The sequence below is a fragment of the Ursus arctos genome, unplaced genomic scaffold (assembly GCF_023065955.2).
Source record: "Ursus arctos isolate Adak ecotype North America unplaced genomic scaffold, UrsArc2.0 scaffold_24, whole genome shotgun sequence".
Taxonomy (NCBI): Eukaryota; Metazoa; Chordata; class Mammalia; order Carnivora; family Ursidae; genus Ursus; species Ursus arctos.
Window position 1 is genome coordinate 16085411 of NW_026622919.1, and position 22206 is coordinate 16107616.

Consider the following 22206-nt stretch of genomic DNA (forward strand, 5'->3'; position numbering starts at 1 on the left):
CTTCGGACCCTTGGGTACAAAAGCCTGAAGTCACCATCAAATGGAAACAAACTTTCAGCCTCCCCCTGGACATTCATGGAGTCAAGCAGCCATTTGCAATGTCCAGAAAAAAGTTAAAATGTAGAAGATGAGCTGAAGGAGAACAGAGTAAAATTAAGCATGTAGAAAGTTTTCAGTAGACGCTTGTTTCATTTAATTCTATCAGAATAAACTGCAGGGAGGATATTTTTTAAGAGGCTGGCCCAAAAAGTAATTCCTATCATAACTTAATTCCCTCCCACAATTGGGCAAGCTTCTTAAGCTCTCTGTGCTGTTTCCTTACCTATAAAATGGGAATAATAATGCTGTCTCCTATCCACGGCTGTTGTGGGAATGGAAGAAGTTAATACCTAAAAATTATTTAGAACAGTTCCTGGTATATCTGAATCCCACCAAAAGTTAGCTAACTTATTTTTTTTTTCCTGTTTGTGTTTAATGCTTTGGACTTCATCAGTATATAATGTATTATATGTTCTCAGTGTAGGATTCTCAAGTTTGTCTTAATTTCCTCAACTGGAGAAGAAGTCTCTTTTTCATTGCATCAGTGTCCAGAGCAGAGCTGGGCCCTACCTGTGTTCAGTCAGTACTCACTGATGTGGCCTGTCATCACTGTGTGGTAGAGAGAGAATCAGGTGGTTTCCAGGAATAATAAAGACACGGGACCATCTCCCAATTTCCAGAACAGAGGCTAACAGGGAAATTATGGGCTAGCTGAACCTGGCCACCCCAGGCATCTGCAGTTTCCACTTGAGGCTTTCAAACCAATGACTTGAGAAAATGCCCAGCCCAGCCTCTTACGGTGTCCCATTTTGCTCTGGCTCGCTCTTCTTCAAATTTAGCAAACTCCTTCCGGTCATGGATGGTGATGAGAAGCTTCCAGATGAGCAGAGTAGCAAGACCAATGAGCAAAATGGCCCCCATCACTGAGAGCAGGACCACCAGGATGTCAGGACCCTTGGGACACTCTGTCAGGAGAAAGCACAGAGACAGAGGTTGTGAATGTAGCAGGAATCACTTGAACTGGCTATGAATAGGTCTTCTTGACCAAGTAAGAAATTACTAGAAAGTTCTCCAACGGAAACAGGACTTACAGAATACATCAACTAATTTTTTAAAGGAGGGGGTGCCTACGTTTAAGACAGCAATAATCTGTCCTGAGTGGTTTAAGTCAGAGGTAATAAGCAGGTCACCGATGGCAGAATCTAACCTATATAAGTGTTTATTAAAAATCTGATTTTATGTTAACTACAATGGAGTTAAAATAAAAACTTAATAAAAAATTTTGACTTTGTTGGCAATATTGAATAATCAGGAGATTCTCCCTCTGAAATTTGAGATTTTTTTTCTTAAAAAAAAAATCAAAAGATTTGGAAACACTGAAACCACAGGGCAGCCCTGGTTAGATGCAAGGAGCAGCTGTCCCCTTTAGATGTGACACATTTTCCAGTTTTCCAGAATCTTCACCACCCTCTTTTCTCTACTAAACAGAGGCAACATGTAACTTCTCATTGAGGCCACGCTACTTTGCGCTCTGGAGCTAGACTGCCTGGGTTCGAATCCTGGCTTACCACTTACTTTGCTATGTGACCTTCAATAAATTATTCAACTTTTCTGGTTGTCTGTTTCCTATTTCTCCATGTTTAAAATGGAGAAAGTAATAGCACTGAACTCCAAGACTTGTGAAGAATAATTAAGCTAAATATATTTAAAAGAACTCAGAACACTGCCTGGCATAGACTCAGTGCTCAATAAATATCAGATACCATTATTCCTGGCCTTCTTGTTATATCCAATTGCTTTCACTAAGTTATTTATCTAGCTCCTGTAGGCATTTGTGTTTGTTACCCTGATTCAGATATGTACATTCCTGAGGGCTGGGAACCTCATGACCTTGTTAGCACACTTAGAGACCAGGAGGCCTGCCAACCGAGAGAAAATTTTGGCTCCTTTCCAAAATATCTCGTCATCTAAACTCCTAGCCCTATTGAGAGCTGACTTCCTGTTCAAACCCAGTCAACAATCAACACAGACAGAGGTGCATCACCCTTCTGAAGGCCAAGCTGAGTATGCTCCGCAGAGTTCTGCTTCCCATAAACCACAGGTGTCTGATGGGTGACCTCACTCCAGTGACTTCTCAGGTGTTATGTAATTAGGTGTTTGGATATATGAGTATTGATGGGTCCAGAGAGGAGGTCACACCCACTTTCCCCACTGTCTCCCACCTTCTTCTCTAAACATATACGCTGTGCTCACCACACACGACCCGAAAACAACCACCAACACAAACCCAAGCTGGCTATTTCCCAAGCCACCAAATTATAACCTGTCTATAATTAAAGGAGCATCTGGAGAGAGTCTCTGAGGTCCCAGTGTCTGAGTTCCCAGGAGAGAAGGGTCCCAGTTCTTCTGGGAAAAACAATTATGAATTCTCTGGAAGATAGGACTGACCCTCAAACCTCAAAGCAAAATCTCTTCAATTCTGCATGCCAGTATGGGCAGGACAGGTAGAATGTCAAGAGATCTTCAGGGAAAAACATCTGTTAAGTACTTGTCCTGAAAAGGGTGGATGGCAGGCATCTGGAAGCAGAAGACAAGATCGGGTGGTTTCTAGAGAGCTCTCCTAGCCACAGTGATGAGGACCCATGGTGGGGACCTGAGGTCAAGAAAGACTGAAGGCCTGCCAAGTAGGACTTGGCTAGGACTGTAGGACTAGCAGATTTGACAAAAGTATAGGAAATCCAGCAAAACGTGAATTTCAGATAAACAATGAATAACTTTTTAGCCTAAGTATGTACTAAATATTGCATGGGATATACTGTATTTGCCAGGCAACCCTATCTGTGAGTGATGAGGACCCAGCTCAGGGGACCCCACTCCATGCAGGCTGAACACCACCCAGCCAATGCCAAGCCCTTTGGCAGTGCTCCCTCTACTGCCCTGAAGTGGCCCAGCCCTTCAGGGAGAGCATCTGCAAGGGCATGACTTAGGAAAGAGAATGAGAATAATCTTCTTCTATACTCCAGGACCTCAAATGCTACATTCTGCTTGAAGCCAGAGCCCCTGAAAATGGTTGGGGATGATGGGTGAGAGGAAAGGCAGAACTTGGAATTCCAGGGCAACAAGATAGGAAATGTAGGTCTGGGACCCCATTTCCCAATGTAGAGGAAGGGGTCCACGTCAGAAAAGTTACCCCCCCCACCACCACCAGGAGTTATTTGTACCAGCTCAGGTTATCACCATCTTTGTTCCCCACAACTTCAGGTAACGGGTTCCAGTCTAAGAACAACAAGCCAAAAGGTTTTGGCAAGTGATACAGCAGAAGCACCAGCAAGGAATATTGTAGCAAGAGATAAAGTAATGTTAAACCCAAAAGCAAGAACATACCGCCCTTCTGAAATGAGAAAGGACAAAGGCACAGATAGGGTGGGTGTGGAAAAATCCATGAAATGTGTTAACACAGGTGGATGGGAAAGTGTGAGGGCTCATGGCCAGATAATTCACATTGCTCCCCCACAAATACATACCCCAGACTCTTCCCTCTCCCCTTCCCATGTCAGCTTTCCCTTGAGTTAGTAAATAAAACGAAGGCCATACCCTTTCTTTACCTTCCTTCTCCCTTCTAAAGGTGAGAGCCCTGGGAAAGGCTCGTGAACAATATCACAGATGGGGGCACTATGCTTTCCTCTACCCATGGAGCCAGCAACACCCTGGCTGACATGGATGTAGCAGAGTTTCTTCCCATTTTCACCCCCTTTCTTCTCTCTAGCAGCCCAAATTCTCCTAGCAGGTATCAAGATGTATACCAGCCTGCCTGTCTCTGAGAAATAATCAGTCCTATTAATTCATTCAAAAACTGTTTATCAAGTGTGTTCTCTGTAGGTGACTGAGCCAAGTATGGATATAACAACAGATAAGAGAGACAGTCCCTGTGTGGATGGAGCTTGTGATCTACCGAGGGAGAGGGCTGATGAAAGAAGCAATTGAATGGTGTGATGAAGGCCCTTCTAAGGGAAGCACAGCTGCTCTGAGAATGGAGCAGGAGCACCCAACCAAATCAGCAGCATGGATGCCAGAGGACATCTGAGAAGGCTCGTTCGGGGAAATGATGTGTCCAAAACAGAGGCACTCAAATATTGGGGTGTATCACAATTGCCGGGAGCACTAATCAAGAACACACAGGCTCATGGAAGTAGGTCGGGGCTCAGGACTCTGGATTTTTTTTAACGAGGGGGAACATACAAAAGTTTGAGACCCACTTTCCTGAAGCAAGGGCAAGCAAACTATGGTCTGAGAGCCAAATGTGGCTTGCCATCTGTTTTCGTAAATATACTTAGGCTCGTGCATTAAATATACGCTGCTTTCCTGTTACAATGGCAGAGTAGTCATGGCAGAGACCACATGGTCCACAAAGCCTAAAATATTTAACATCTGGCGCTTTGCAGAAAGAGTTTGCTAGACCCTGGTCGGAAGGAAGATTTGAAGAAATTCCTACAGCTGTTAAGAATGTCAAGCAACCAACTGATTTAATCTCTACCTTCAAACATTGTTCCTTCACTCCCGTAAGTTCCTGTCTACCCCCGGCCATCCCATAGCCCTTGTCCCTTAGCACTGTCCTTGTCCCTCTCCCTCTGGCCTGTGAATGCCACATCTGCTTTATCTATTGTGATATTCCCAGCACCTAGGCCACTGCCTGATGTATAATAAGTACTCAAAAATATTTTCTAATGATTCGTAGCTTAGTCTGTTGTTTAAGAGAAAGGAAGGAGACAGAGGTGGTAAGGGGAAGCAGGCAATCTGCTATGGTTGGGTGGTGACAAGCCTGCGGTTGGTCTGTATGTATGATAGATAAGCTCCTCCTGCTTCCAGAAGGCCTTGAGAGCAAGCACTATCTTTTCAGTGTTCAGGGCACCTTGGGTTGGTGCCTCAAACCCGGCACCATGTCTCATGGTCAACCTGGTTAAGGTCAACACCTCAAAGCATCAGGCCTTCCTCTGAAGCAGTAAGCAGGTTACTCTTGGCAACCACCCAACTCTTGGTAGAGCAGAGGCTGAACAGTCCCAGACTTTAAATTCCTTGTTTCTTAACATTGTCACCTCAAAAAATGCCATGATATATTTTGTCACTTTATGGGGTCCATATCTACCTTTTTTTTTTTTAAGGTTTTATTGATTTATTTTAGAGAGAGAGATAGCATAAGGGGGTGGAGGGGCAGGGGGAGAGAGAGAGAATCTCAAACAACTCCGCACTGAGCACAGAGCCCCTCGTGGACTCAATCCCACGACCCTGAGATCATGACCTGAGCCAAAATCAAGTCGGACTCTTAACCAACTGAGCTACCCAGCCACCCCTCTACCTTCTTCCTTTCCTTACCCACCTTCTTATTTTTCTATCTCCTCAATAAGCAAAGTTGCTTTCTCACTAATATATGTATTTACATATTACCCATATCCCAATGACAGGCCCTAACATGGCCCTTAGGGTTCACTCACCTGGCTCTTCTACCACATAGAGAATGGACTTTCCACTCGAGTCTTCATAGTACTGGAATCTGACGACACAGTCATCCTCATTCTTGTACGTACAATTCACTGCATCCTTGCCAGTATCCTCTGAGGAAGGGAAAAAGATGGGAGAATGAAAAGCAAGTCAATTCCTGGAAGATGGGGCCATCCCCAAGCCCTGGTTATAGGACTTCTGAGAAAGTATGCAACAGGAAACCCTATGCCTAACATTAGGCAAGATGTCTAGATTTGAGATGGCCTGGCAATTACCTCTAGATGACCCTCACTTCTGTATTTTGTCCCTTACAGGCCCTTTTAGGTTCTTATTCCTTCTTCTGGAAAGGACATGGTATGACACATTCCACAGTCTGATTCAAAGCCTGGCTCTCCCACCTGCCAGCTGTGTAATATTGGGGAAGTTACTTGACCTCATCAGCTCTCTCTTCATCTCTAAAAGGAAAATAATACCCCACCTCACAAGGTTGGTAGAGAGCTAAATGGCATAAAGTAAACAGTACCTAACACACAGTGAGTGTTCCCTTGCCTCTCTTTCCCTTCTCTGCTAGCCCAACAACCCCTAATAATTCATTGATTCAGCCCTTACATTTCTTCATTTCTGATTTTGATCCAGTGTTCCTCTCCAGAGTCATCCCCTCTTCTCTGATTGCCATCACGTTTTGTAAGCTTCATCTCTTCTGATTCTAAAACCTCTTATTCTGACAGGGAAACTATGGGTACCCCTCCATCAGCTGCACTATGTGATGAAGCCAGTGATGAAGCCAGACGGGTAAAACTGACACACGATGAGGTTAAGCAAATGCCCCAAGGTAGCACCATAGGTGCATGATGGGGCAAGACTAGAACTTGAGTCTCAGAGCCTGGAACTCAACAAGCCTTCAGAAAACCAGTGGTATAAGAATACAATGGAAAGGGTAAGGATTTCCGGATTTAGTTCTAAGCTTGACTTGTTGGGGCAGGTTATGTAACTTTCTTGAGATTCCATTTCCTCATCTGCAAAATGAAGATAACAACAGTACTACAGTTCTACTTTACTAGGTTGTTGAGAAAAGGATAAGATGGTGGGTATGAAAGGACACTTTCATAACTTTTATAAGTTATACAATTCCATACAAACAAACATTCATTTTTATGATTATCATGGCGGTGGGGTTGAGGGTATGAGAAATACTTATCAGCTAACCTGTGATATCCATCTGGTCTAGGTAATAAAAACATCTCACATCTCTCTCAGCAGTCTCCCCCTCTGAGCTAATCATAGCATACACCCAATCTCCTCCAGAGGAAAAGCTGTCTCTTCAAACTCAATCCCCAAATCACTACCCTTACTCCTAGCCCCACCTCTGATATTAGCCAAAGGGTCCAGAGACCTGACCCTTTTCTGTAACACCCCCAGCCAGAAGCTGACTGACTGGCTGTGTCCTACTGTGGCTCTCACTAAAAAACATGTTTCCTGCCTTCATGGGAGATGGTAATCTCTCCTCATGGGAGATGGCTATCTCAGGAGAGATTACCATCTCCCCGCTACCAGCCAATGCCTCGCTGACCCAGATAATCATATCAGATGTGCTGACAGCAGCAAAGATGATCTCCTTTTAAGTCAAGGTAAAGTACAAACCAGAATAATTGCAAGCAAGAGTTTTGCTCCCCACTGTACTTTCAGCTGTCTTTTTCCAGGAATGGCTCCAGCATAATGATTTTAACTACAAATCCATAAAGGTGAAGTTTTCCCTCCAAACCAGCGAAGCGGTATGCCTGGGCACTGTTTAACACTCTTAGCTAAGTAAACTCAGTAAATGCTTACTAGCTTCCTAAAACGATGCCTGTCACACTCTGCCTCCGTTACTTCATCTGTAAAATGGGATGCATTGTCTTCTTTTCCTTGGGGAGGTAAGGTTAGGGTTGCCAGAAATCAGGCATACTTTAAGAAGTGATTTGTAGGATCTTGCTGAGTCAGAATGGGGAGGGACTGTGGAACCAGTTAGTAGAGGTGCAGGAGGACTCAAGGAAGACAGCTTTTATGAAAGGCCTAGCGTGCACCAGGTCCGCACGACATGCCTTCAAGGTGGGAATTACTCTTCCGTGTTACTGATGAGAGTTGGACAGCTTCTGCAATTAATTGCAGAACTTTAGAAGCTGTGTGTGTTGGTGTGTGTGTGTGTGTGTGTGTGGGCAACTCTGAGACACACTGAACTTACTAAGCTCCTTCACAGACTCGATCTCATCACGACAGTAACGGTTGCAGGTGTTGTCCTCATGGAGGGCTCCTCGGTCAAACTTCTTACACTCCACACACTCCCTAAAAGAGAGAGGACACAGAGATTAAGATGAGGGAAGAGCAAACCTACAAGGTTTGTCTGGCTCGGACCTCTCTACACCAGAGAGCTGTTCCACCTCAGAAAACAAACACCTGCACCTGGGGCCCAGAGGGTCAAGTCTGGAGTTCAGAGTGGGAGGCCTGGCAGGCAGAAGGCCCCAGCACCCTCGTTAAACGTCTTCATGGCCCATCCGTGAGTATGACAGGAAGTGAAGCCTATGCCAGTATGGGGAGCCTTAAAGGCAGAACTGGTCATGTAATCTGGGGGCCCAGTGCAAAGGAAAACGTCAAAAATGACTGAGAATTACAAGACAGTGCCAGCAGAGCAGTAAACCAAGTGTGGGGCCCTTCCAAGCACAGGCGCGGTACAGATGCACGGGTTGCGCACTCATGAGCCTAGCCCTGCTTAAAGTGGCAAGAGAAATGGCAGGAGCATCCCCTGACCCCCAGATAAGTGAAGTGCATACTTGTGACCTTCTCCCGTCTCGCAGTGTCCTTCATAACTGCAGCCCCATATCTCCCACAGAATCAGAGCATCAGCACTGGAACGTTCCCCAGAAGCTCCCTGGTTTTGCCTTCCTCCCAACTCAGGGATTCAGGATGCCACCCCAGGAGAGTGGGTTTCTCCACCTGGAGTCCCGTGGGACTACTCTGGCCCCTGCCTGGTTGACTCTCCATCCAATGTTGCCCCAACTTTTCAGTGGAAAGAAGAAAGCTAGCCTCTAAGCCACAGCGGACTCCTCTTCCTAAAGCTTCGTTGAGTAAGAGACAGACCCTGGGGTGGGGGGTGGATTCTAGCCTGGGGGACCCTCCCCTTCCTTCCAGCACCCAGCTCTCTCCAACTCACTTCTGGGCCCACTCACTTCTTAAAGGTGCAGGCGTCGGGGCAGGTGGGGCACTTCTCGCAGGTGTCCCCATAGGATCCGGGCTGGATGCACACACAGCTGCCGCACTCACACTTGCCCCGGCCGCTGCACAGCAGCCCGTTGCTGGACATGCAGGTGTCCGTGCGCGTGGTGCAGTTGCAGTAGTAGCCGGTCCAGTCCGAGTCGCACAGGCAGTCCCCACAGCTGCACTGGCCATGGCCTGGAAGCACACAGCCCGAGGGGCAGGCAGCTGGTGAGGGTCCCCACCTTCCCCCACCTCCACCGCCACTCACTCGTTAGCGCCACACTGAACGGTTCACCACCTTCTATGCTTTCCCTCCCTCCTCCCCAGGCCAAGTCAACTGCCTGCTCTGTGTTCTCCTGGCGTTTACATGGACCTTTATTTTAACCCTTATGATCAGCCCATTTCCTTGCCTATCTGTTTCTCTTTCTAGACTGCGAGCTCCATGATAGGAGAGGACATATCAATTTGTCGGTCAGAAGTGATTAGCATAACATCTGAAACAGAGGAGGCAGGCAATTATGTGTATTTATCCATTTTGTGTATTTATCCATTTACTCAACAAGTATTTCTTGAGCTCGTGCTGGGCACTGGAGACTCGGCAGTGAACAGGACAGGCAAGGTCCCTATGACCGTGGAGCTTATGTCCTAGTTAAATTCCTGGAAAACATACACACATTCACCAGTGTGTGCCCTCTGCTGTATTAGCATAGTATCGCAAAGAGCCAGCAGTACTCGTAGGAAAGGCCTATTCACTTTACTGCAGGAGCATAGGAATGGGAGAGAGGGGACTGGGGTGGGGGTCAGGTTGGTTAAATGCAGGTGTTAACTCTGGGTGCCGCATCCCACTAATCACTTAACCAGGCTTGAAAACTTGGTTCCCAAACTTGGAAGAAAAGGTGACTCATTCTCAAGGATTCTGAATCAGGAAGAAGTGGATGAATAATAAAAATCTGATTGTTAATCAGAGGAAAGGCAGGGAGCAAGGAGGAAGTAACCTCAATTGGTCTGAAAACCACGCCACTTGTGTGAGCAAATGGGCCCCGCGACGGTGGAGGAGAGGGAGGTGCCCAGGCAGGCTGAAACAGCCGTGAGCCAGCACCTTCTGCTAACCAGTGACAGCCAGGTGAGCAGGGCCCCACAGTGTCCACTACACCCAGCTTTTAGTGATGGCTCCCGGACAGGGAAAGGCCGACTCCACAGAGGACCAGCAGCCCTCAGAAGCCTAGGCCTCCTCAGAAACCCCTGTCCCACAGTGTTTCCTTTGTGTGGCCAAAGTGATCTTTGAGAAGACGGTCAGCCAGGCCAGCCAGGGAGTGAAGCTGGGAATCAAGCAGCAGGCTAGAGCCAGCAGGCCCTAAGCCCTGGCAGGGTCAGCCCTTAAAAGGAAACCACAGTGTGGTAATGTCACAGGATGGGCACCCCGCCAGCGAAAGGGTGGCTCAGCCTGGGTTCACAGGAAAGTAAGAGGAGGGGGGGTGAGGAATGAAGAGAAAGTATAAGAAAGAGGAGGGAAATAGAAAGGAAGGCAGCAGGGGAGGGTTAGGAATGAGGGAGCAGGAGGAAAGGGAGGAGCAGGCATTTCAGGTCCCGGAGAATGCAACCACTCTCCCTAAACAGCTTGACCCTCTGGACTGATGCATAGCTCCACTCCCCTGCTTTATGGGCCAGCCCTTTGTTTGACATTCTACTTCCTCCATGAAGCCACCCAGGCTTCCTCTGTCTACAGTGAGTCTCTCCAGTGGACTCCTATAACTGTTCCCCAAGGACACCTCACTCCCGAGACCTGGGGAGGTTCTTCCTCATGTTGTGAATTATCCTTAGGTAAGTTAATTAAGGGCAAAACCGAATTATCCGTGTCTCTCTATCCCACAACACTACAGCACAGAGCCTGGCCCAGGGACGCCGGATCAATCTACGCTCATGGACATGGCAGGTGGGGAGTCCCGTGAGGACAAGGATGCACTCCCTGGTGTTTGAGGCAGGGGTGCTGATAACATGTAACCACCAAGGACCATACCCCAGTGGGGAGGAGGTAGGGGGAAGGCCAGAGGCTGGGGAAATAGCCAGGTGGTTGTGCGCCACCCTGGTGAGCCCCTGCAAGCGGCGGAGAACAGACCACGGGCCAGCAGCTCTGGGGAGAGACAACGGTGAACCGCTGCACAAGCGGGGAGGTCAGGAATCATGCATGACCCCTGTTCACCCATTTGGACAGAGTGCCTGGCACAAAACAGGTGCTCGGTAAGTGTGTGTCCCTGAGTATCTGTCACTGGAGAGTGTGACGGCAATACCACAGGATCCAGAGCTGAAACCAGTAGGCACACCACACTCTGGCTGGAGGCGGGGGAGGGAGCCTCTTGGAGACTACAGGTGCTGCCTGGCTTCCCGCATGAATGCAGCTGCAGCACACTGGGGACGAGCTGTTCTTGCACTGGCAGGAGGCAGGAAACAGGCGCTGACCCAGGCAGCTCTGTTTTATGGCTTCAGGGGCGGCCAGCAGCCGAAGGAAACGCTTTCTGGATGGGATCCCTCCCACACGGTGTCACACCAGACCAGGAACCACGAGGCGTGGAGGAGGAGTAGACCTCCCTCTGTCCCTGGTACCCCCAAGGGGCTATCTGTGCACCTCTCCTAGGACAGCCCTCTCCGCATGGTCTCCCACCTCAGACTTGCCCATTTCCTTTGGTGCTTTGACTATGATGTTAGAACTATTAAATATTAAAATGAGCTGAAATTCCTGCCTCACCCCCTAATTCAAACTGCCGTTTGTGTGTGTATGTCTGTGTGCACCTGATCTCTCTCTCTCCCCTCATCTCCTTGATCTCATTTCTCTCCGATCTCTCAAATTTTATTGGCGTGAGAAAAGGAAACAATGTTGCAGATAATAAAAATCAGCCATTTTTATGTTACTTGGGCATGCTCTAGAATGATACAGATTTACCTTTCTAATCAAGCTTTCTTAAAGACTGATGTTCAAGTGAACATCTGGGTGGATGAGCTCAGCTCCTTAAACCCCGATGCAAAGGAAGCCAATCTGAGCCATAGATTAGATCACCATATAATCTCTGTTGATTGGCGGTGCAATCCACCCAAAAACCAATCCCAACCAGTTTGCAAATGTCTTCGATCTCTGTCACAAGAGCGATCAAGCCTCAGGGATCACAGCCCAACAAACAGCTATCCCAGTGCCCCAGGAACTACTCAGAACTGCCTATTTGCCGCTGAGAGTCAGCATGTCTGCAGATCAAGCCTACATTCACGTTAGTTTGATTTCTTCTAGCTGGGGAAGCATCCTAGGAGTGGTCTTTAGGGCCAGGAAAAACCAGTTTCAGATTTTCAATGGGCCTCACGATTTTGCTGAATTTGGTCATGAGAAGGACAAAACCTCAGTATCCTGCAGATAGAAGGACTCGACAGCACGATCCCCTGTCTGCAGGCTGGACCGCTCAATGGCAATGCTTGCCAATTCACGTGCTGTCCCGCGTGCCAGCCACTAGCCACACGTGGTTCCTGAGCAAAAGAGGAACTGACGTTTTCATTTTTCATTTAATTTACATTTACTTAAATTTTACTTACAATTCCGTTTGATGAATTTAAATGTAAATAGCCACATGTGGCTACTATATCTGACAGCACAGATCTGTGACAGCAGTGCCAAGAGTGGTAAGAAAATAGTGCTGACAAATCTTAAGAGCTTGCAATTTTCCCGCCATTGTTCCAAGTGTATGGGCTCCTTAAATGTGCCCCATTGTCCTGCTTTTTTACTATTTTCCAAGTCTTATGATGAAAAGACAAATTCATGTAAAATTAATATTACTAACCTTACTAGATATTTTGGCATCATATATTTTCCAAACCTGTAACTACTAAAAATCTAATTACCATCAGTCAGTGATTTTTTTTTTTTAACCTGAAGAGTTGGTCCATATCCTTGAAAGGATTAGGAGCCAGTGACTTTAAGTATTAGCAGAAGGGTAGATGAAAGAAAAGAAGAAAACTGTCCTCACCCTCGAGCTTCCCCACTCCTCCCCACGCTATTCTAGGAGGGAAGTCCCTTGGAGCCCAAGCTCACTTCCGCTTCTGTGTGTACCCCAGGAGCAAGGACTTGGGGAGCCGAGAGGGATTAAAGAGAACCTCCTTCGGTTCCACCATGAGAGTGGAACACCATCAACACCATCCACTCGGCTCTTCCTGCCGGGCCTTCCCGCGCCCACCAGAGCCCCGGCCTAAAGCTTCCAGAGGCCACAGATGTGCGAGCATGCGTGGGTACAGGGACGGGAGCGCGTGCAGTTCCACTCACCTGAGCACATCTCCCCCTTGTAGCGGACGCAGGAGAAGTCGTCACACTCGCAGTACTTGCCCGTGATCTTGCCAAAGTCACTGCTGTGGCAGACGCACTGGCCACACAGGCACTCGCCCCGCTGGCTGCAGGCGGGCTGGCCCTCCTGGGGGCTGCACTCGTCCTGCTGGGAGGGACGGTAGTCCTCTTCGGAGCACTCGCACTGGGACCCCAGCCAGCCAGGCCCGCAGAGGCATACCCCGCACTCAAAGGTCCCGTTGCCATTGTTGCAGCGATGGCTGGAAGGCTCGGCCTGGGCCTGGCATTCACAATCACAGTCGAAGGTGACCTGGACCGTGAGGCTGTCTTTGAAGCCTACAGGCTTGATGGTGAAGGACTTCTCCTTCTCCTGGGGGCAGCCGCGTACCTTGGCCTCGATGCTGAAGCTCACCTGGGAGGAGAGTAGGATCGCATTCAGACGCCAGTGGACCTGTTAACACTCCAGCCCTGGAGGGAAAGAAGCTAGGCCCTGCCCTGCCCTGCTCGGGGAATACCTAACCCCCCCAGCAACCTGGAGTTCCTCAGCCTCCCCACAACCCAGGTCTATAAAGCAAAAAGATAAGCCTGGGCACAGCTGTCCAGTTATATCTGGCTGGGTGCACAGACGTAATCTACGTCATGAGATCGCTTGGGGTTTTTTTAATTCACATGTGAAAAAAGCCAGCTCAAGCAGAACAGAACCTGTGATCTTATAAACATTCTGCTCTGGCCAACTAAGCGAGCTGCACTGATCACACCACGTCATACGTCTTTGTAGCAAGACACACAAAGCACTATTTTGCACCACACCACCACACGGTGACCAAGCACGGGCTCAGGAGCTACTGCTCCGTTTCCAGAACATTTCATCACGTGCGCCATCATATACCCTTCCAGCCAATATTTCTTGGATAGGGTATGCACACATGTTCGAGAATATAGATAGACCTACGGCCAGGGGGATAGAGATTGATATGTAGATGCCGCAGATACAGATGATACAGCTATCCCCCTTTCTGCTTCCCTCCCTCTTCACCAGTCCTTCCCCCTTAGGCAGAAGCAGAGGAGAACCAACCACTAAGGAAAGAAAGCCAGAGAGGCCACAGAGGGACTGGAGGAGCAAAATGAACACTCGCATTCTGCAAGTCTGTAAGAGGGGGTATTTGGTATTTTTGCCTGTTGCGTTCGCCGTTGAATCTTCAGCAGCTAGAATGATGCCCGGCATGAAGTCAGTGCTCAACAAATCCTTACGGATGACACTGCCATTTTACAATGTAGAGGAAAGAAAGACATTACCAACCCTGGGGGAGGCTGGAGACTGGTTAGGGGTTGAAGGTAAGAAATATTTTCATTTGCAATCAACTATGCGTGCACAAACAGAGGTAACCTAAAAGCACGTTTTTAAAAAATCCTGGTGGTGAAGTTTATGTAACAGAGAAGTTTAGACAAGAGGAGCCTCAGGGGAAAAGGTTGGCAGCTCCGTTATATCTAACTTGGAATGACCTTCAGGAAGGAGGTGCACGGAAGGAAGGGGAGGGGTGCCCACAGACGCTCGGGGGGACAGGCCGGGGTCAAAGCGGCAGCTTCAGCCCCTGCCCAGCTCAGCCCACCTCACCGTGTCTCCAATCTTGAGTCCGACACAAGACTTGAGGCCTGGGATGACCTCGTTGTTGAGACAGGTGGCGTTGAAAGACAGAGACAACTCCTCAGGGAGGTCACGCACTTCCAGTTCTACTTTAGAGCGGATTTTCTACGCAGAGAGGGGCAAAAGAAGGTAAGGAGATGAGTTGAGAGGAAGTGGAGACGAACCAATTCCATCCCAAGCAGAATCTATCAGGTGGCCCTAGACTCACCCCAGCAGTGCCCAATGCTGAGGTTCACCTTGAACCTGCCAGAAGAGGGCACCCCCAGGTGCCTGTTTCTTACTCCATCTCCTGCCCAAGACCTGCTCCTCACTCGCTCGCTCTCTCTCTCTGTCCCCACGGGTGCCTGGGTGAGTCTGGGGAAAATCTAAACCAGCCACACCCTCCTGCAAGCCTCATGGATGTGCAAAAAAGTACTGCCAATACTGGTCACCTTGGAAAGGAGCCTTTTTCACCTAATTTTTTTTTTTAAGATTTTAATTTATTTGACAGAGAGAAAGAAAGCCAGCGAGAGAGGGAACACAAGCAGGGGGAGTGGGAGAGGAAGAAGCAGGCTCCCAGCGGAGGAGCCTGATGCGGGGCTCGATCCCAGGGATCCAGGATCACGCCCTGAGCCGAAGGCAGACGCCCAACGACTAAGCCACCCAGGCGCCCCTCACCTAATTTTTAACCTCACCTTCCCCATGGCTCAGCTCCCTCTTCTCTCTGCTCTTGGAGCCCTGCCCCTCACCCTGTCCTTCCTCCAACTTCAGGACTCTTCTCCTTCCTCATCACCAACCCCATCCTCTCTTTGCCTTCCACCTCCTCTTAGCTCTTTACCCATTGCTCCTAAAACTCCCTGGCATTCCTTTCTGGGCCATTTCTCTCTCAGAAGGCTGCATTCCTCCCAGTGCTGGCCATCCACAAGCCTCTAGAAGAGTAAGAGGGAGGCAGTGAAGGCTGCACAGTGGACTAGCATCCAGGACTCCCAGATCGGAGCCCTACCGGGTCATGCCAAGTGAGGCGGCTTCTTAGCAGGCCCATTCCCAGCACAGGACACTTACTCCATAAGCATCAACAATGAGCTGAAGGACATTGCTGGAATCAGTAGACAGGATCCCCACTGTGGTCCCGGGGATGAGCTCACTGTAGTTCTAGGAAAACAAAGACGTGCAAGGCTGACTGAATGAAGATGGGTGGTCTCCAAAAGCCCTCCCCAGATCAGACTGAGGGTCTCGAAATGAAGATTGAGGCAACAAAGGGATATTTTACTTGCTACTGCCGGTAATAAATCTAGCAGTTTTTCAGCCCTGAGTAAAATTATAAAGAACCTCTCACACCCTTCACCCCCACTAAATGACTCCCCTCTGGCTCTGCAAACACCAACACACCCATCCTGCTAGGTTCAAGGTTGGAGGAGAGCAATCATAAAAAGGAATCATTAGCTCCTGGGAGCAAGCTGGAGGAGGGTCTTTCCTGGTTGGGGACATTGGCCCAGGGTAGTCCATGCTGGGTCCCCGAGACAGGTCCACCCATCACCACTCCAGGCAGCCCGGGGACATAGTCACCTGGTAGAGATTGACTACATTTGCAGTTACTGCAAAGATCAAGTTGATGTTTTTCTGGGATAGCTTCTCGGTCATCAGCCCCAGGGAGGGATAATCCTGTTAAAAGGGAGGACATGGAGGTCAGTTAGGAATTCACCTCTATTCACATACATCCCTGGATTCTACACCTTAGAACTCGGCTGATTTGGGCCGTGGCCCAGACAGTGGTGGCGCTAACACCTTTCCACCCCATGATCAATGTGAGGCCAGGGAGTAAGTAGCAACACAAACCCAGCTGTGAACTCCAGGGATAGATGAAGAGGCAAAGGCTGGCGGGGTCAAAACCAAGCGTCTCTTTCTTCCCACTAGACTTCAGTGCATTCATACCAAGGAGCAGCTTGCATGAGCCAGGTGCTGGCCTCACTTTGTTTTCCATTAGCTCATTTAACAAACATTTATTGAATGACAGATATATCATAGTCTCTGCTGCCAAGGGGCTCATGATCTGGTGCTGAAGACAGGTACATACAACTACAAAACAAAGCGAAGACCCAAAGCGTGGCATGAGCCGGAAGTAAGAAGGGAGCAGCAAAGCGGAACTCGGAGTCTTCCTACCCCTCGCTCTCCGTCCCGTACGGGTCTGGCCTCATCGTGAAGTCTCCTCGTTTTGTGGCTACCGACAAACGCCTCGGCCTGGCGTGTGCATCCTCGTGGGGCACCACCACGTGGTGGTCTCAGCCTTCCTTGCCAGAGAGCGTTCACGTCTCTCCCTCTTGCACTTACCACTGAGCCAGCCCGCTCTTTCTCCCCCATAGAGTGGCCTTCTTTTCGGTAATCCTCCTCCTTCCTTAGGACGCAGCTCAGGTCCCACCTTCTCTGGGAGGCCTTCGCTGACCATTCCTTGACTGTCCCAGTTCATGATGAGCTTTCCTCCTTTGAATCCCTAAAGCCCTTATCGAGTGTGCTACCCTTTAGCACTAATCATGCATCTCGTATTCTTGGTAGCACATCTCCTCAACTAAACCTAGCCTTGCCTAGATTAGGTGTCAATGATTACTGACTCACCCAATGCCTGGCAGTGCCCGACTTGGCCACGGCTGACACCAAGGAACTCAAGCCACAATGGGGATGCTGGTGAATTATGAACGTGTGTCTGGGATCCTAGACCTTGCAGGGAGCTCATGAGATCATCCAGTTCAGACTCCTGCCTTTACACAGCGATACCATTAAGCCACCTAGACAAGGACTTGCTGTATTGTCTTTAAGAGAGGAACACCTACCCCCAGATACCCAGGGTATCAGTATTCTGAGGATCTTACATTTCTTTATGGCTTACAGCAATTACACTCCCTTCCTCTTATTTGACCCTCTAAAGCCATAGAAAACAGCTTATCAGAAGTCTTCTCATGTACCAGGTAAACTTCTTTCTTTCAAGCTAAGTGACTTGCAGCCCTTCAACCTTTCCCCACAGGAACAGATATCCACTTCTTTGATCATCTGAGTCTCTTTTTCCTCTGTCTTCGTCCAATAACCACAAGGGAGCATGGTATTCCAAGAAGAGGCTAATCTGTACCCAGGAGACAGGAAGGCCTGCTTTCCAGCTGGACCTGCAAAAGTCCTTTAGGTCCATTCTGGATGCCATGATGCTGCTGTTGGCACTGGAGGCAGTGGAGGTGGTAGCAGCAGTGACCATAGCCAGGACCACTTATAATGGCTGTGCCGTCTGTCCCCTGGATGAGGGTGTCCAATTGGTACAAAAGGCAGTAGGAAGCCAGGCTGAAACAAGCCCTGCGCCCTGCCCCGGGGAAGAGCTGCCATTTGCATTTTCACACAATGGCTCTGCGTAGGTTAGGGCAGCCCTGGCCATAGTGAATTGGGACCACGGGTGGTACCAAGAATCTCACCATGGTAGTGGAGGCAGAGTAATGGTTGTCACTGCCAACGTGACACTGCCCATCATTGGGCTGGACGATGCCTGCCAGCCTTCCATCCAGCGCTATATGGGTCTTGGCATCAGTGGTAAACACCAGCAAGTGGGACGCATCGTTCCTCCAGCCAATCTTCTCCTGTTTTAAAAAAAACGAAAAACGAAAGAAAACAAAGCCACGTCATTGGTAGAAGACAAAGACCCGAGCACTTCCATGCCTGAAGGGCTAAATAAGTCATCTTGAAGAAGGGCTTCAGTCCCAGTCCTTGGAACACGAGCTGGAGCTTTTTTCCAATTAAAGGGTTTCTGCTCTCGTAGGAAAGGAGTCTCAGCGGATGAGTGCAAGCAGCTGAAAGACACTTATTTCAACTCCAAATATAACTTTTCCAATGATAATCACACAGCCTGTCGAGAAACCCACCTGCACGTGCAGAGCTGGGCGGGGCTAAAGAAATCCCATCTGAACATCTGCCCACTTTGTTAAGGTTAAGTCAACCCAGCCTTGACTCTGATACACTTCCAGAGAAGACGGGATGATGCTCTCCCCAGAAAACATCTGAGATCACTGAGGTTCAAAACATGTCAGCTCTGGCCAGGGGGTGATACACACAAAGGTTGCACATCAGGAGAAACATTGCTCATACTGGACACAACTCGGCTTAGTTCCTCTTATTTCACACACAAGTCCCCACAGTTGAACCACTTCCTTCCCTCATTTTAATCTATGCCAACCCCATCAGGCGCTCCGTGCCTCCAAACTCACATCACAGACTGTAGCCTGCATGATGGCATCAAAGCCACCCTCCGGGGCATCTCGGTTCCGAGACACACTCTGCTTCTTCACTTCCTCATTGAAGCGGGTCACCTGGTCAGTTAGTGTCAGCACATGTTTGTAGCCAAACATAGGCAAACAGGTGGTCTTCATACTGGGGAGGAAGGGGGATAATTTAAGCAGATACCCCGATAGAAAAGGCTGCATGGGGAGTGGGAGGGAAAGAGGGGGAGACAAACATGGATAGCACACTGCCCAGTCCAATCCTATACAACCACAATTACCCAGACAGTTCAGACTCCAAACCCCTCCCGTCACCCGAGCCATCAGATTGGCTTTCCCTCCAGCTAGCCTAGAAGATAACACAGGGTGAGCTGTAGAACCAGACTGCCTGGGTTCGAGTCCCAGCTCCTAGTCACGGGACCGGAGGCAAGCTTCTCTATAAAAATAAGGACATGATTGGTCATATCACATACAAGTTATTGTGAGGCTTAAATGAGTTAATTCATGTAAAGCACTTATTAGAGTGAGGTTCTAGTTGCTGCTATCACCTTGGGCCTAACACTTCTCTAAAGTAACATCAACACAATGATAAAAGCAGAAGTTCATCAATAACTTAATGTCCATGAACCATCAACAAATTGAAAGATCTGTGCTGGACAGAAGCATTTCTGTCCCCAGCCTAGTGGCAACTGATGGCTGAGACCTTTACTGGGGAAACTTTATAACTCAGACAGGTCGAAAGGGTACATCATAGAACTTTGAAAACTAAAACGTAAATTCGTATGTTGTCAGGCTCACTAACCATCATTGTAAATTATTATACTCTGTTGATTTTTATGGTCTCCACCAATTAAATAAATAAGCCACTCATTCAGTTGTAAACCAAAGTGTCAACAGAGGCATACTTATCAATTTTTGAATATACTAGAAGGTTTGATAAATATCATTTCTACTCTTTTTATATCCCTCTAGGACACAATTCCTTGCATTTTAGCTCCATAGGACTCAACAGTCTTGATAATGAGGAGGACAATGGAATCAATCCTTCTGACATCACAATTCCTCTATTTACTTCTCCATAAATTTCTCTCTACTTTTTATCTCATTTCCCTCCCATTCTCTCTTATCTCCTACTTAATTGTGACCAAGACCAAGAAGGTGATTAGCTTTCTTTCTGGAAACCCTCCACCCTTTCTAAATGCCCCTCTGTCTAATCGTCTGGGTCCCAAGGGTCACAGAGGTTTGGGCAGTTACTAACACTCCAAACAGCCTTGTATTCTACTGACACAACACTCCAGATCCACAGGCCAGCTCACTTGCCAGACAGGAAGCCCAAGGTAGAAAGGAGATACAATTTGGCCGGACGGCAGCAACCGAGCTATCCTAGAGCTAAAAACAGGAAGCAGGACTTGGACCTGCCTGAGACAAAGGGGAGGGATGCTGCCCCAGCTTCTACAGGAGGGACTTACTCATAGCAGGGGTTTTTGAGGGCCTCTGGCGGGGAGATGTACATGTATGGTGACACGGGCTTGTCCACGAAGGCCCCGAAGCCAATCCGCAAGTTACTGGTGAGCTTGTGCATCTGGGAGGCCAGCTTGGTGCCTAGGTTCTGGATGCTGGACAGATCATCTTTCATGGAGTAAGACAAGTCCATCAAGTAGTAGATGTCCACAGGGTAATCCTCCACTTGTCGGACTTGGATGGAGAAACTCTTTGAATCATCTGGAAGCCAAGGGGTTGTTAGTTGTTCTCCTTTTTCTCCCTCTAAGACTTCATAAGTGGATTTGGACACAGTTGAGATTAAGTAACTTCTTGATCAAATCAAACTTGAAAGCCCTGGTCCCTTCTCCTCTCCCCTTGCGATTGTATTCCTCTCTCAATCTCTCTCTTTTTTTTTTTAAAGATTTTATTTATTTATTCAACAGAGATAGAGACAGCCAGCGAGAGAGGGAACACAAGCAGGGGGAGTGGGAGAGGAAGAAGCAGGCTCATAGCAGAAGAGCCTGATGTGGGGCTCGATCCCACAACGCCGGGATCACGCCCTGAGCCGAAGGCAGACGCTTTAACCGCTGTGCCACCCAGGCGCCCCTCAATCTCTTGATCCTCTGATTTTTAACCTCTCTTTTTTTTTCTATTATAAAATTCTCTACCCTTTCTAAATGCCCATCTGTCTAACCCTCTGGGTCTCAAGGGTCACAGCGGTTTGGGCAGTCAGTACACTTCCGACTGTAAAAGACAGGAACTCTGTCCCAGCCTTTGCTGAATCCCATAGCTCCCAACACCTGCCTTCCACAAAGAAGGGACTTGGTTAAATCGTCTTGATATAATTGGAAAGTCTAAACCAATGCTTCAAAAAACCTGTCTCATAGCCTAATCCTCCCTCCCCTGAAGGTCTCCTGCGCCTATATTCTCTCTGCCGCTGTGCCCCTGCTCCAATCTCATCTAGAAAGGGGGCTTACAATTACAAATTGCTTTCTCACCTTCTATCTCATTCAAGCCTCAACACAAAGCTGTCAATTAGGTAAAACAGGCATTGGGGGAAAGAAGAAATAAACATGTTGTTGAGTTCCTACCATATTAGAAGAATTAAGTAACTTGCCCAAGGTCAAATGGCTAATCCATGGGACAATCAAAATTCAAACTCTATTTTCTGATTTCAGGTTCCACTACCTTCCATTTTTCTGCATTCTCCAGCCCACACTGCCCCTGACATCCTTCTCTTCCTATCTCATTTCCATTGCAAGCTACGTCGCCAAGGTTCAGGCCTCCATCTTGGGCCCTGTGCCCATCTGTCCAGGATCTCTCCTGGAAAAGAGCCCCTTCCCTACCTGGCCGGAGCCGGAGTGCAATCCTCTGAGGGCTGACTTGAGTAATCTGGGAGCTGTCTCCAGAGCCCTTGTCGCTGAGGGGCCTGGCCTCCAGGATGCGGGCCTCACTGACAGGGAACTCGATCGACTCCGGGGCACACTTATCCTTCAGCAAATTCTCCTTCAGGTTACAGCGGGGAGAGCCCAGAGGCAGGGCCTGTAAGACAGGAGCCCAAGGTGAAGCCCTGTGGTCGGAGCTGTGTGGCTCTCTGCCTCCAGCAGGCTTGGCCGACTCCCAACAGCCTCGAGCTTACCCAGCCCTCTGGAGCTAAACCAGCAAAAATGAACTCAGGTGGTCCTTCCTAAGATAGCCCATTGTACAGAAGGGGGAAATTGAGGCACCAGAAAGGTTGGGCAAGTGCCTGTTCATGGATTGGTAGCTAGGAA

At 48.5% G+C, this 22206-nt stretch overlaps 1 protein-coding gene across 3 annotated transcripts in view; it reads right to left on the reverse strand.

The window, feature by feature from the left end:
- ITGB3 (integrin subunit beta 3) overlaps positions 1–22206 on the reverse strand; it is a 49778-nt gene that overhangs the window by 4834 nt on the left and 22738 nt on the right. Inside the window, exons 3-14 of one of the 3 annotated variants that reach the window (XM_026512548.4) lie at positions 21781–21976; positions 20422–20674; positions 18941–19103; positions 18155–18316; positions 16272–16367; positions 15768–15857; positions 14697–14831; positions 13064–13493; positions 8739–8961; positions 7757–7857; positions 5529–5648; positions 838–1004 (exon numbers count right to left, since the gene is read on the reverse strand). In XM_026512548.4, coding sequence (XP_026368333.1) covers positions 838–1004; positions 5529–5648; positions 7757–7857; positions 8739–8961; positions 13064–13493; positions 14697–14831; positions 15768–15857; positions 16272–16367; positions 18155–18316; positions 18941–19103; positions 20422–20674; positions 21781–21976 — 2136 coding nt within the window. Of the gene's footprint in view, positions 1–837; positions 1005–5528; positions 5649–7756; positions 7858–8738; positions 8962–13063; positions 13494–14691; positions 14832–15767; positions 15858–16271; positions 16368–18154; positions 18317–18940; positions 19104–20421; positions 20675–21780; positions 21977–22206 lie in introns of all 3 variants that reach the window. The other 2 variants (XM_057318016.1, XM_057318017.1) reach the window with 2 other exon arrangements.